Source organism: Vipera ursinii, assembly GCF_947247035.1.
Source record: "Vipera ursinii genome assembly, chromosome: 3".
NCBI lineage: Eukaryota > Metazoa > Chordata > Lepidosauria > Squamata > Viperidae > Vipera > Vipera ursinii.
The window spans coordinates 13,870,449-13,884,971 of NC_139516.1; the positions used below are offsets into that span (position 1 = coordinate 13,870,449).

The 14,523-nt window shown below is 38.0% G+C and overlaps 1 protein-coding gene across 4 annotated transcripts in view; it reads right to left on the bottom strand.

Moving 5' to 3' along the window:
- Nucleotides 1-6,162: 6,162 nt before the first annotated feature.
- The window catches only part of VAPB (VAMP associated protein B and C), a 49,425-nt gene continuing 41,064 nt past the window's right edge, over nucleotides 6,163-14,523 (bottom strand). For all 4 annotated transcript variants that reach the window (XM_083360364.1, XM_083360365.1, XM_083360366.1 and 1 more), the window contains 4 exons: nucleotides 14,266-14,369; nucleotides 13,103-13,183; nucleotides 10,788-10,964; nucleotides 6,163-8,566 (listed from right to left, as the gene is read on the bottom strand). In XM_083360364.1, the coding sequence (XP_083216490.1) occupies nucleotides 8,408-8,566; nucleotides 10,788-10,964; nucleotides 13,103-13,183; nucleotides 14,266-14,369 (521 nt within the window). In that variant the 3' untranslated portion in view covers nucleotides 6,163-8,407. The remainder of the gene's footprint in view (nucleotides 8,567-10,787; nucleotides 10,965-13,102; nucleotides 13,184-14,265; nucleotides 14,370-14,523) is intronic.

The following is a 14,523-nucleotide window of genomic DNA, read 5'->3' on the forward strand; positions in this document are numbered from 1 at the left end:
GCAAGGTCACAATTCATGGATGCCAGCTTATTTATCTGTATTGTGTTGAGCATGTTGCTTACAATAAGGCTAAGAATAGTGCATATGAAAGGGGAGATGAAATCCTCACTTCTGATCCTGTCAACCATGAGTCACGTGCATGGTAACTGCCGAAGTGAAAAAAAAAGATGGTGGTCACGCTCAAAGCCCTGTCCATTTTGCATGGGTGTCAGCATTGCAGGCACATACAAGTAGTCCTCAACTTACAACAGTTCATTTAACACTGAAAAAAGTAACTTTCAACCATTTTTCACACTTAAGACTGTTGCTGCATCCCCATGGTCACATGATCAAAATTCAGATGCTTGGCAACTGACTCGTATTTATGACAGTTGTAGTGTCCCAGGATCATGTGATCACATTTTGTACCCTTCTGATAAGCAAAGTCAATGGGTAAGCCAGATTCACTTAACAACCAAGTTACTAACTTAGCAACTGCAGTGATTCACTTAGCAGCTGTGACAAGAAAGGTCTAAAATGGGGCAAAATTCCCATTTAACAAATGTCTCATTTAACAACAGAAAGTTTGGGCTCAATTGTGGTCGTAAGTCGAGGATTACCTGTACAAAGAATCAGGATTTGGGCTTCACTGACAACCATCAGGTCCTGCTCACATGTGCTACAAACAGCACTTTAAAAACATAATTACTACTGGGCCAGTGGGACTTTCCTCAAGCACTCAGGTTGCATAAAGGATTTGGTCCCATGTTCTGCAGCAGTAATCTTTAAGAAAGAGGATTTATTTTGGTCAACAGAAAATTCTCAGGCTTTGTCTCCAACTTCCTCAAATTGGTAGATTTTAGACATGATTTTAGACAGTGGCCATCATTCCCAGTCAGCATGGCATAAAATGAGATGCACTGGATTCCCACACTTCGGTGAGGCTGTTTGCTGTCTTCTAGTGAATTTGAGTGATTTCTCCTATCCATCCTAAAAGTTTTTTGGGATCGTTTTAGCTTTCTTGAGTTGAACTCTTGACTTGAGTTCTGTCAAAGACCTATTTTTTGACAAAGCAGACAACAGTGGTTGTCACACTGCTCAAAACTTTTTTCAGATCTGTGGAAATCCAGTCCGAGTAGCAGCTATTTCATTTTAAGCAATTAATATTTTCTTTTTCTTTTTTCTTTTTTTTTTGCAGTAAGAATAGGCATCCCAAAGCTTAGGAAAGAACAAGTGATCCTATGCAACCTAAATTAACTCAGGATGATGCATATGGGATCTTATAATAAAAAGCTGCTGTAATTTTGTTTTTAAGCTCTGTATATTAATAAGCTTTTTTTATACGTCTTTTGCAAACTTATCTATTTTAAAGAAAAGAACAATTATGCAATGACTGCAAATGATACAATATACTAACAGGATTATGATTAATATGTAAAAATGTTAATGAGATTTTATAGAAACATCAGAGACAAATTCATTTACCACAGGAAAAATGTAATCCTTTTCTTAATGTATAATTGTTACAATAAAGTGTATTTTCAGCAGATTTTTAAAAAAAATCAAAGGAAAGTATTTAGATGTTCTGTACATAAAAACAACTGTTCATCTTCTAAAAATGAGTCTTCTGTTCCTGGAACTGCCCGCTCTTCCTTTTTTACTGATCAGCAACAGGGCAGAGTAGTAAAATCTTTGCAATTTCTGACACTGCTTGAGACTTTTAATTTTGTATGGACCACTACAAAACTCCAATTTAAATCGTAAGAAGAGAGGTTTCTCGGTAAAAGATAACATTCTGCCTAAGAAGCTTCTACCTTTGATCTTCTATTAAAAGGAGTTCAAGATATCAAGTTCCAGATACAAGGGGGAAAAATAGGCAGTGCCTAGATTGAATGGGGTTATAATTCACGAGAAATGAACTTTTTAAATTTGAGGGCTACGTTTAGCTTTTGAGGGGGATCCCAGTGTATTCCAATAAGCACTTGGAAACAAATCAAAGCCATTCAGAGAAACTAATATAATGTAGTTAAAAAACATGATTAATGTAGGCCACTCTGTCTTTGTAAAAAGTCCTTTCTGTTAAATTTTCCATTTGGTGGTAATGGGGGGGGGCTGCTCTGAAGGCCATATGTAGGCTATAGGGGAGGATCGTCCAATTGCTGTTCTACTGCTTAATAGATCTCAAGGTTGTAGGTTGTTGCTTTTTTTTACAAATATTTTATGCTGTGAGGAGCTATAAATTGTAAATGATCTTCAGCCGGTTCAATAATTGAAGTGCAATATAGGTTTGGCTATTTTGATATGGATACTAGAAAAGTTAGGTAGGGCTAATTTAAATTACTTTGGATTTAGAATTAAAATTAAATCAAGCTTTGGAAGAGTTATTCTTGGGAATAAGCATTGTACTGCTGATGTAATGTAATAGGAACAAAGCCCTTTGTCAGAGAATTGGAGTGAAGATGGAAGAAAATCAACTGGAAATTTCAGAGACAGAGTTCACCTCTCATGCTAAGCTTCTATGTGCTTAACTTTGGTCTTGACTGAAATCAAAATTGGCTAGGTTTACAGAAGATTAAGCCACAGATGATAATTCGAAAACCACAATACAGCGGTACCTTGGTACTCAATGTTAATTAAATCCAGGACTTGCAATGAGTACCAAACAAATTTGTCCCATAAGGAATAATGTACAGGTAGTCCTCAACTTACAACAATTCATTTAGTGACTGTTCAGTTACAGTGGTACTGAAAAATGTGACTTATGACCATTTTCCACAATTACGACCTTTGCAGCATCTCCATGATCATGTGACCAAAATTCAAATGGTAAGTGGTTGGCAACAGTTGTGTCCAAAAATCATGTGATCTCTTTTTGCAAAGTCAATGTGGAAACCAGATTCAATTAACAACTGGGCTATTAACCTATCAGCTGCGGGAATTCACAACAACTGTGGCCAAGAAAGGGAGTAAAATAGGGCAAAACTCACTTATCAAATGTCTCACTTATCACCAGAAATTTTGGACTCAATTGTGGTCGTAGTACAAGGACTACCTGTAGTGAGTCACAAGGCAGCTGACACCAACAAGTTCTAGCTTGTGTGCTGAGTACCAAACTAACAATGAGTACCGAGACAAAACGTTTGTGTCCAAATGCGTTGAGTACCAAATTTGTTGAGTTTCAAAGCAGTTGAGCACCATGGTACCACTGTGCTAGATTGTGCTAAGCACATTACACTGTCTAAGGCTAGGTATGCATGTTCAGCCAGCTCTTCTTGGCCTAAGCAAGGGAACCTTGTCTAGCTTTGTACTGTATTCACTGGACCCTCCACCTATTATTTCTACAGCTACCACCTTGTGAACAGAGATAACAGAATGTCTGGCTCAAAGCCATGCAGGTTTTTCAGCTTTTCAGTACTAAGGCAGTTGCAGTTAACCCTTATTCTTAGAGGTGAATTCAGGAATTTTGTAATTATGTACCTCAAAGGAAGAAGTGCAAAGGTAGATCAAGTGTGCAGTGTGCAAATAATTCTCAGTTTTGGAAATATCACTATCAAGTTCTGACAGTAAATAAATTATGAGTAAAATGTGGTTGTAAAAACATACCAAAATAACTTAAGCAAATATTTTAATTGCACATTCCTGTTTTAAATGAATTCAGTGGTGGAATTTTGGTATTAATCTGCCTACTCAAGATTTGAATGCTTAAGCAAGTATTTACAACAACACAACCAGTTGTGATGGAAATGTGAAGGACATTCATCTACCTTGCCACATAACTCACAAATGAAGCCTTTCTCATGTAAAATTTGCATGGCCTTGTTTTGTCACAAATGGAAAAGAGTGTCAACCAGTAAATTGGTGATTGGGGGAAAAAGTGAGACATTAAGATTGTGGATACAAAACTCTTGTCTATCCAGGGACAAAGTAGTGTAGACTTCTTGGAGACACAAGTATGAGTATGGCTTCCCTTTCTCAATATAGTTATACACTATAGCCCATTTGACAAGGCTGCTTGTCAACATTAGCCATAAACAGAGCATGAGTCATGAATTGCATGTATCTTTTCTGTAACCCTGTCCAAGTTCTCCTTGACATCATGAATGATTTGGTGCCTGAATCACTTGTTTGTAAAGTTGAGAACACTGTACTCGCGCATCTTTGTTCCATCCAAAACCATAAATTTTGTGAATGCTGGTTAAATTCTTGCATAATTTATTGTGGGGCCCATGCTCATACAATTCTGAAAGCCATTCATTAATTATAATCCACATGGGCATTCTGCACTGGGGCAGGATGGGACTGGTTTATTTTTATTTTGAATGTTAAAATTAAAAAGTCCAAATCAAGTCCAAAATAGGAAAAATCCTTCAGAATGGTCTACTATTTCTACTTGATATTAAAGGCCACTATATCTGTTGCTACACTGATCACAAAAAGGCTACCTGTATCCACATGGTTTTTCCTTAAAAGATTCTCCCTAACCTTCCCATATCTGCCGATGTGTGCTTCAACCCTCAAATTTCCCACACAAGGTAGCTATTGCTGAGAATTCTCCAGATCTCTGAATGGTGCTCAGTGTGCTTTTAAGGATACCACACTTTAGAATGTATTTATTTTTCTTGTTGGTTTGCTGCATGACCTCATTACTAATGGGATGGGATAAAGTAATAGATATCTTAAGCAAGAATATGTGGGTTTGACTTGAGTGTGTTGTGTTAAGCCAGTCAATTATGGGTTTCTTCAGTAAAGTATGATTACAACATATGGTGTAACTATGAATCTAGTTGCCATTCCATGTGATGATGGCTGCAAATGTAGACAATTTGAAAAGGAGACTAGATACATTTTCAGAAGATGTCATGGAATCAATTTACTATCCCCTGAATCTTGTCAGACCCAGTTTGGTGTAGTGGTTAAGGTAGAACCTGGGAGATCATAAGTTCTAGTCCTGCCTTAGGCACAAAGACAGCTGGGTGATCTTGGGCTGGCTATCTCAGTATTATGAAGGAGGCAATGGCAAACTTCTGAAAATCATGTGAAGGAAATTTATCCATCCAAACACCGGGTGTCAAAACCGACTCACAAGGCTACCCCCCTCCTCAAATCACAAGTGGCCTGACTTAAGTACCAGTTGCTGGGAGTGATAAGAAAGATGACTATCACTCTCTTAAGTTTTGCTTGTGAACTTACTAAAGGAACCAGGTTGGGCAGTCTACAAACACAATGCAGGAACTTCTTAACCATTCATGATTTAATATAATGAATGAGAAGGGACTCCCACTGCAATTTTTAAGGACCCGCCATTGAGCAGCTCACATGCTAAACTCCCAGGAGATGAAGATCCAAGACTGCAGATTTCAAGCATCAATCTTGCAATGAAAAAGTTGCAAATTTGTCCCTATAAACAAATCAATGGCTAAGGGAATATTCTTTTAAGATCTTCAGCCATTAATTCATTCTACAGAAATGAGATGGAAGGTAAAACATACTTAATGTTCTTTAAGTACAACTGATCTCAATGGAATATTATTTTTCATATTTACTGGACACTACAGAATTCACTGCCAACTTCATTATGTTGGAAATTAAAAAGGTGACATTTATACAATTTGGCTTAATAACTGTAAATTTGCAGATTAACACAGGTATCAATATATTTTCAAGATATATAAATATTTTTGATTATAACCAAAATATTTGGAATTAACAAACAGCTGTTTGATTTCTGATTTATGGATTAAATCTTTATGCAATAGGCTGATCGATATTATTCTACATGGTTAAGGTTTAACAGCATGTTTAAAAATAAGCTAAATGATTTCCTATATGTGACTTCCTTTTTCTCTTTTGTCTTTATGCTTTTTTTTCTCTGTCCTTTAAAAAAATAAAATAAAAGAACATGACTAAGACTTCTTTGATCCTGCAGCAGAAGTATTTTAACAATTTGGTGGCAGAATTCCAATTCAGTAACTGAATGCTATTTAGCGAGTTTGCCAAATAGCTTCTTGTATTGTCTGGGAGAATTCCAGAATGCCCCCTGAATTTCATAGTCCCCCATTAAAGTACACCTCAAACTATTTCATGATAAATATTAGACAACAAAATAAAGCTAAAGAAATTGGAATCAAGACCAGATGGTTAATTACAGCCTTTTTCTTTGCAAATTATAAACTGGAAGTAATCAGACAGTACCAAAATGTATTAATTTGGGGTAGATTTATTTGATTTTTTTAAAGATACTACATAGTCAAACAGGATTGGTCTTTTTTTTAACAGCATAGAACTAATTCCTACTATTTTTTCCCCCTACATAGACTTATTTTATATACAAAAACAGTTTTTTGACTGCTGTCTTCCCCAATGTTTAGATGATCAAAACTGAGAATTATGTGGTGCCCTAAGTGTTGGGAGGCAGAAGAATTCTTCACCACTACAGCAATATAAAGGAAAAATTAGTCCCATTCATCAACTCTGAACAGGTGCCTTTTTTCTTTCTTTTTGTAACCATTTATAGCAGTAGTCAAATTTCCATGACAATGAAGAAAACATGAGATGAAATACATTAAATAAGTTAAATATGCATACACATTTGGATATAAGAGTTTAACTTGGCGGCATGAACCAACAGCAATGGTAGCTTGGTCCCCTTTTAGAACAAGGCATTGATCCTTATTCTATATAATCTGACATGCAGTTAACTGCCCAGCATTTTCAACCTCGTAGTGGTGGGATTGCATCTGCTTCTTCTAAGCCTTTCATGGTTTCTTGGTAAATTCACCAAACAAGACTTACCAATGCTGTGTGTCCAAACATGTCCTTCTACAGACAGAACAGTTAGGTGGCCTGGAATCAGAAAGTCTACTGATAGGCAATTGTCCCCAGATCCTTGGCTTTTTCAGCACTGTTGCACCACTGCCTCCCCATATGCCACACAAATAAAAATTCAGCTACTGAATCAGCTGACAGGCACAAAGAGGATGTGTATGGTTTCACTTTCTATCTGGGCCGCTGAGAAGAAAGTAGCAAAAGGTAAGTTATGTTAGTGAAGGGCACGCATAAAACAAGCCTTGTTATCTCCAGAGGATCACCCATTGTTCTTGGGTTCAGGATGGAGACTGATTTGAAACAGCTTCAAAATAGGGATCAATGAAAACAAATGCCAAATTGCTTAATGGGATGGAAGGCTTGCGCACACCTAATGTTGTGTATGGTTAAGGCCCATGAAAATTTGCTATGGCTGCAAATACTGAAGAGGCAAGGATCTCTGGAGGATGGGACAAACAGGATGCAAAATTAAAAAAGAGAGATTAGAAGGCAGAAGTATATGGTCCCCATTAACACTCACATCTGGATCGGAAAACAGATGGACAAAAGGAATTTAACTGATCAGATTAACTGTAAGAGAGGAAGGGTGGGGTTCTAAGTGCAATAGCCCCATATAATGCTCCCTCTTGCTGCAAAGCCAGTCTGAATAAGTGCCACTCCCCCAGTTCAGCTTGGAACACTTTAGCGCAACATATTGTCTTAAGACGACCAGGAATTGGGTACCCTACATTTTCAAACCATCAGTAAACCATTTTATTTCCTTCCCTACTACTCAAAAGAAATGTAAGTGTGCAACTGAGCCCCTCCATCTCCATTTCTCCTGATTCCCACTCCCAGACATAGTTAAAACATCCCAAAGCTTTTGGTGATGCCCAAGCTATACACAGGCTGGCAGGAACCAAGTGCAGCAGTGTTGTCAATTCAGAAGTCCCGATTCCATTCCTGGCCCATGAATGTGTCCTAAGTCCTCCTCTCTTCCTTTTCTTTGTTCTACTCCGCCACAACTGCACAGGATGACGTAGGAGCTAGAGAAAGATGGCCATGCTTACATAGCTCATAATGGAATCAACACCTGATTAATGAGATACACTGCTGAGATTTGGAGACCAGACCAGACCGATTGGGCAGAACCATTAGATTTATGGAGGAGGCAGGATGGGTTAGGCATATTTTACAGAAAACCATCCACCTTGGCAGCTTAAACCAACTTCTAAAGAACAAAACAGATCAGCTCCTTCAAAGGACAGGCATTTATTTCTCCAAAGGGGAGAACTCTAGGAATAGATTTCAAAGTCCAAGAAATGCTTAAGGTACTTTTTTTTTCTTAAAAAAAAGGTGCACTTTCATAGTGTTAAATACATGATTCCTTCCTCTCGTCTCACAATGAAGATAATTCCTTCTCTCTTCTGCTTATTCTGTATACAGTTTAAACGTTCTAGTAGATTATGTTATGCTAATGTTATTTTGTGCAGGGGTAAAAATTTTAAAAGGCAAGACCTGTGAGATGTCATACACTTTTTTTTAAAACATTTGTTACGAATAAATTTAATCCAATGATATGGCAAATCCATCAATTTGATTTACAACTCTCTGCATGCTGCCTCTACAAGGCGATTTTCCCTATAATTACGCCAACAATAAAGAACAAAACCACCAGCGCAAGTAATCTTGTGCTGAGACCCTCCTCCTTCACAGCGGTGGCGGAAGCATAGCTTGGATGGTTTGATTGGGGTGCCTTCCTCATCCTCAGTCCATCTTCTTCCTGTTGCAAAGTTAATTTGAAGATTTTTTTTAAAAAAAACACAATAAAAATAACTACGCTTTGAAGTTCATTCTTATTTAGGTTAAGATATCAATCAATCCCTGCCCCACATCCTATGCAGCTCTCCCAATATCAAATCTTTTGTGCTTCAGTCTTTTAAACAGATTTTTAAAAACTTATAAAAAAAGCAGTAAGAAAGCAACTTTGCAATTTGGGGGTGTCTGAAATGTAGCCTGACTCATTTTGGTCCCTGGACCTGTCCAATGAAGCACTCCCCACCCTCTGCTGGCTGGCTAACTTGCCTCACTCATCCCAAAGGAGACTGAATTCCTGATGCACTGAAATATGTGCAAAACAGACTGAGATCAAAAGTTCCTTTTCTAAACAGAAGAAACTGGTGACTTATTTGGAAAAAAAGAGAGAGAGAAATGACTGGAATCGCCAGGAAAGGAATTGAAACTGTCAATGTAACACCCTTATATAGATATATGGCTAGTATTAATTGGGAGTACTGTGTAGGGTTGCAGTTGCTTCCTTGTAAGAAGAATATTATACAGGTAGTAAAGATGTATAAAAGGCCTAGCAAAGTGATTGAAGGGCTACAGTTGCAGTCACACAAGGGTAACACTTTAGCTTTCAACATGGGAAGGTAAGGGGAGACCCACGAGCAGCACATGCAATCATGCAGCGAAGTGAAAACGTAGAGAAGGCAAGGATCTTCTCCCTTTCTTGTAGAACTTGAAACAGAAAGATTTAAGACCAATGGAAGGAAATACACACAGGACATCGAGAGTGGAAATTGCTACCAGCAGTCCTAAGATTGGCATCCAATGTGAATAATTTTAAAAGAAGACTGGACTAGCTATTAATACCTACTGAATGTGATGGCAGTTTCCTACCTTTTGAATTACTGGCAACAGACCCTCAGTACTGGCTGCTAGGAAATTCCAGTGAAAAGGATCTCTTGCCCTATGGCCTAGGTTTGTAAGCTTCCCCAATCATCTCGTTGGCCACTGGGTGATCCAGAATGCTGAGCTAGTTGGGCTTAGGGCTCAAACCCCCACAGGGCTGTTCCACGTCCATAACTGTGGCATTTTGGTTGGTCATCAGGGATTTAAGAGGTATGGATTCCGAGAACTTTACAGAACTTTACTCATTATGTTGCAGAGTGCAACCATTTGGGAAGGATGGAGCTCTACACTCCTGGTGCACTGCCTGTTCCTTCATGGGGCTCCTTTATTATTTAAGCCTAATACAGCAAACCCTTGAATTAGGGGATGGCCTGTATGAATTGACAAATGGTAGTCCCTCAAGTTTGTTTTTCCAAGAAAAACTTCAACCATACCAGATACAATGAAAGTTGCTAAATCTGCAGCAGAGTTTTAATAGGGAATAGTTAAATGCCTAATTTTTTTAAAACACTGTCACAAATTTTTAAACTAAAAGATTATGTTGCCTTTATCTGCATAGCCATAAAAAGTGAAGGGGATACATTTAAGTATCACTGTTTTCATTTACTCAGTTTCTTCTGATCAACAGAACTGTTGTTAGATCAATTCAAAATCCTACTCATTTGGTTGGTTCAGCACACTTATCCTTTGTTGTTGTTAGCTGCAAAGTCGTGTCCGACCCATCGTGACCCTATGGACAACGTTCCTCCAGGCCTTCCTGTCCTCTACCATCTTCTGGAGTCCATTTAAGCTCACACCTACTACTTCAGTGACTCCATCCAGCCACCTCATTCTCTGTCGTCCCCTTCTTCTCTTGCCCTCAACCTTTCCCAGCATTAGACTCTTCTCCAGTGAGTCCTTCCTTTTCATTAGGTGGCCAAAGTATTTGAGTTTTAGCTTTAGGATCTGGCCTTCTAAAGAGCAGTCAGGGTTGATCTCCTCTAGGACTGACCGGTTTGATCGCCTTGCAGTCCAAGGGACTCGCAGGAGTCTTCTCCAGCACCACAGTTCAAAGGCCTCAATTCTTTGGCGCTCAGCCTTTTTTATGGTGGTTTATTTTAAAAAAGGTGTGTTTTGGAGCTCTGAACAAATCAGTTATTACAGATTATTATACAAACTGTGATTAAAAACAATGAATGAATTGTGAAGAATAAATAATGCCATGTTATGTCCAAGTATAGTCCAGCTGTTATGATTTGGAAAAAAAAACCCCTCATCTCTGGGTGTTTCTAAATCTCTTGACTACATAGGCAACAGATGAATAAATTTACCTTAAACTGTTTATTCTCCTCTCGTAACCTTTGAACTTCTAACTGCAGTCTCTTACATTCTTCCATTACTTTCTTCAATTCACTGTCATCTGAAGAAGAACTTAATGATTTTGACATTACAGAAGATTCTGTCTTTGATGCAACTGGGGATATAATTTTATTTATTTCTATGTCATGCTGTTGAGAGAATGGGAAAAAAGTTATTTAATGTCAATTAATAATTATTCTACCTATTGTAATTTTAGCATGCAGAGGTGGCCTAACAAAATAACTAAAGAACAGGCCATAAAAAAATAATGCTACAATAATAACATGTAGTATTACAGTTCCAACTGAAGTTCTAAAAAATCTTAGCAAAGCCCAAGATAGAAAGCCAAGAAAGGTGAGTGGACCTTTTGAAACAGCCTAATTAGAAAGCTGTTTTTGCAACCTGGAAACTACCTAAATGTCAGCGATCTGGTGTGAAGTGTTTCCCCCAATAAATTCATGCACATAGGAGTTCCGCAAGAAGAGATGTTTTCTTATATACCTTTGACCTAGCCTATCTAGGATTCTGCCATATCATTCTGAAAAAGTAGCCAGGAACGTACCAGAAACCAATGAAGCTTTGTGTCCTGGTAGGGATGTTGGGAGTTAAACAACATCAGAGAAGACTCAAAGTCTTCCCAACCATACTTAGAAGTTACTGTGAATGTAACCGTTGCCTAGCGATGCTTTAAAGCAGGGGTCCCCAACCCCTGATCCATGGACTGGTACCAGGCCGCGGCATGCCAGTAACTGGGCCGCACAAACAAGCAAAGCCCCATCCGTGAGATGCAGGCAGCACACAAAACCACGCTCCCTCCGGTCCACGGAAAAAAATCTCTTTCCACATAACCGATCCCTGGTGCCCCAAAAGTTGGGGACCTCTTGTTTTAAAGGACTGGCAGTTCCGAAAACATTTGCCTTACAATGTTTGGTAAATTAAAATACTTTTTGCCATTTCTCATTGCTGCCTCAAACTCATGGTTGGGCTTAAGTTATTAGCCTATAGAAACAAGTCATTCCTTTCAGAGTTATGGGGAGTTTGTTTTTGAATGGGTAGACACTCACAAGCGGATTGCTGTTTTTTGGAATCAAATTCTGTTGACAGAAGCCAAGACAAAGCCAAGGGCAGGAGAAGCACCAAAGGGAGGACCACTGTTCAGACCAATTCCAGCAGCTCTGAGCTGATGCTGTCTAGTCACCCACCCACTCCTCCATAAAATCTCTAGTGTGACCTATAGTACTATTCCTCCCCACTGAAACTATTTTGACATACTGAAACAGATAACGGAAAATAAAATGTTGCTGTTATTTGCTGTAAGCCATTAAGGTTATCTAAGTTTAAATTTATGCAAGTCATTGTTTTGTCATTCAATGTTTAGAGAGATCAGAAAAAAAGAAAGCAATCAATGTTTCTCTTTTTTCCCCTATGCCAGCCTTCTCAACTGTTTATCCTCCAAATATGCTGGAATTGTGGTTCTAAGACTGCTGGCTAGGAGTTTCTGGAGACGTATTCCTAAATCCAATTAGGAAAAGGTCTACACAGAATCAGAGTTTCCCTTTCTGCACGATTTTGTACTTTTATATTCAGGATAAGGGAAAAGCCTGAACATTAATTCAACGTGGTTTTCCTTATAACAATATATACAGCCCTACCTTAACAGTTTTGAAAGCTATGAGCGCATCTACACTATGATTCCATCCAAAATGGAGAGATTAGACTGGGAGATTATACTGGGAGAACATCAATCTTTTTAAAAATAATGCTGAAAATGATAGGATCTGTTCCCAATTTGCATATTAAAAAAGTTTCTACATCCTTCTTTAATCCAAAAGCATTTACAAACTGCAGGTGGAAAACACCAGAATAAAGGGATACGTTTTTTTTTAAATGTGGTCTTTTCTGACCTCCTGTTTCAGTTGAAGTTCTAATTCCCAGTTAGTCTGCCAAAAGGTAGTTATATTCCAACATATCTAAAGGGTTCCAGGCTAAATTTCTTAAAAGTCAAAATACTGAAACTGTATTTTGAACAGATGCCTTGCTTTTTTCTATTCTTACTATTAGAAACTCTTTACCACCGTGAGAATTAATCATGAATACTTTAGGAATCAAAATCCAATGGAGGAAAACAAATAAATGGTGATTGCTTTGTTTTCTTATTTTGAGCAATTATGAACATTGAGACCATGGAAACTGCAGTTAAATCCTAAATCAAAAACTTTTAGTTGCGTTACCATCTCTTTCTTGCCTTTTTTAAAAAAAAAATCACATACAAATTAAAGGGACTCACTGGTTTATCGTTTTCTGCTGGCAGCTCAAACACACATTTAAGTTTAGAATCCATGAGTTCTTCTGGTTTTGCTTCTTTCCACTACAGCACAAATAGAAGTAACAAAGTTATTTTTAAAAAAACAATGTTTGGGTTTATATTAAACTATTTATACTATTGTTGAGACTATAACCCACTGAGTGGCTCTTTGACTGCATTGAGTAAATAAATCTGGAAGATATTTTTTTCCCCTCACAGCTACAGATTTAATGTTTTTGTTTAGAAGTGAGCATCACCAATGTGTCTCTGTATTCTCCAGATGGAATGCAATATTTTATTTCATAGACAGTTTGAATATTTGTCATGGCATATGTTTATTATCTTATTTTTCCTTCAAGCTCAGAAAGGATACTTATTTGCCTGACCCTCTGAGCCAGGAAAAAGGGCCAAATTGTACACAGGTGGTCCTCATTTAACAATCACTCATTCAGTGACTGTCTGAACTTATGATGGTGCTAAATAAGTGGTACTTGCGACCGATAACTTGTAATTGTTGTGGTCATAGTGTCCCCGCAGTAGCCATTTGTAACTTTCTTTGCTGGGATCCTACTAATGTCAATAAGGAATCTGGCAGAGGATCGAAAATTACAAACATGTAACATCCTCATTTAATGATCCATGGTGATTTCTTTAACAGCAGCAAATGGAAATGGCTGGAAGTTCTACTGCTAAGCGGCGCAGTCATGGGATGTCACGTTTTATGACTGTGACACTTACCAATAGAAATTCCAGGCAAAATTATTAATGAGGACTGCCTATATTGGAAAAAATAGGAATAAAGTCAGGTAGCCTCTGAGAATGTATAAGAGGACAGTCACCAAACATTCTGTCTGGGGCGGCAGATAGAAAAAAACCCGTTTCCTAACTTTAACGCTAGATAGATGGGAAGGGAGAATGCAAGCAATATCAGGGAATCCAACCATTTCATCAGCATTCAATTTGGAAGGAGAGTGAAGATGGTTTAGCAGCTGAATGGGCTATTGAAATTTGTCTGTGTAATTCAACTGGATCATTTGCCTGCCTGTAAAGATGGGATGCCCATGTTGTTTAATATGCTTCAGAAAATGGCTAATCACAAACCTTTTAAGAGAAAAGATGTTTATTAAAAAGCTTCTAATACTCACTACTGCTTCCATGTCTGAAGTATCAGGCGGTGCAAACATCGATTGGACCATGAACTTATGTTTACTTTTCTCATTAGGATCATAATCAAAAGGCTGTAGCATCACTGAAAGAGAAATCATTGCTGCATCAGGACACCTACACAGTTATTGTTGCTGGCCCAGCATAGTTACTGTCTTTCCTGGAAAGCTGAGAAAAATCTTATGTACCAAAATGATTTCCCAAATGGATCACTATATCAATGCTTTGTTATTCTCCCA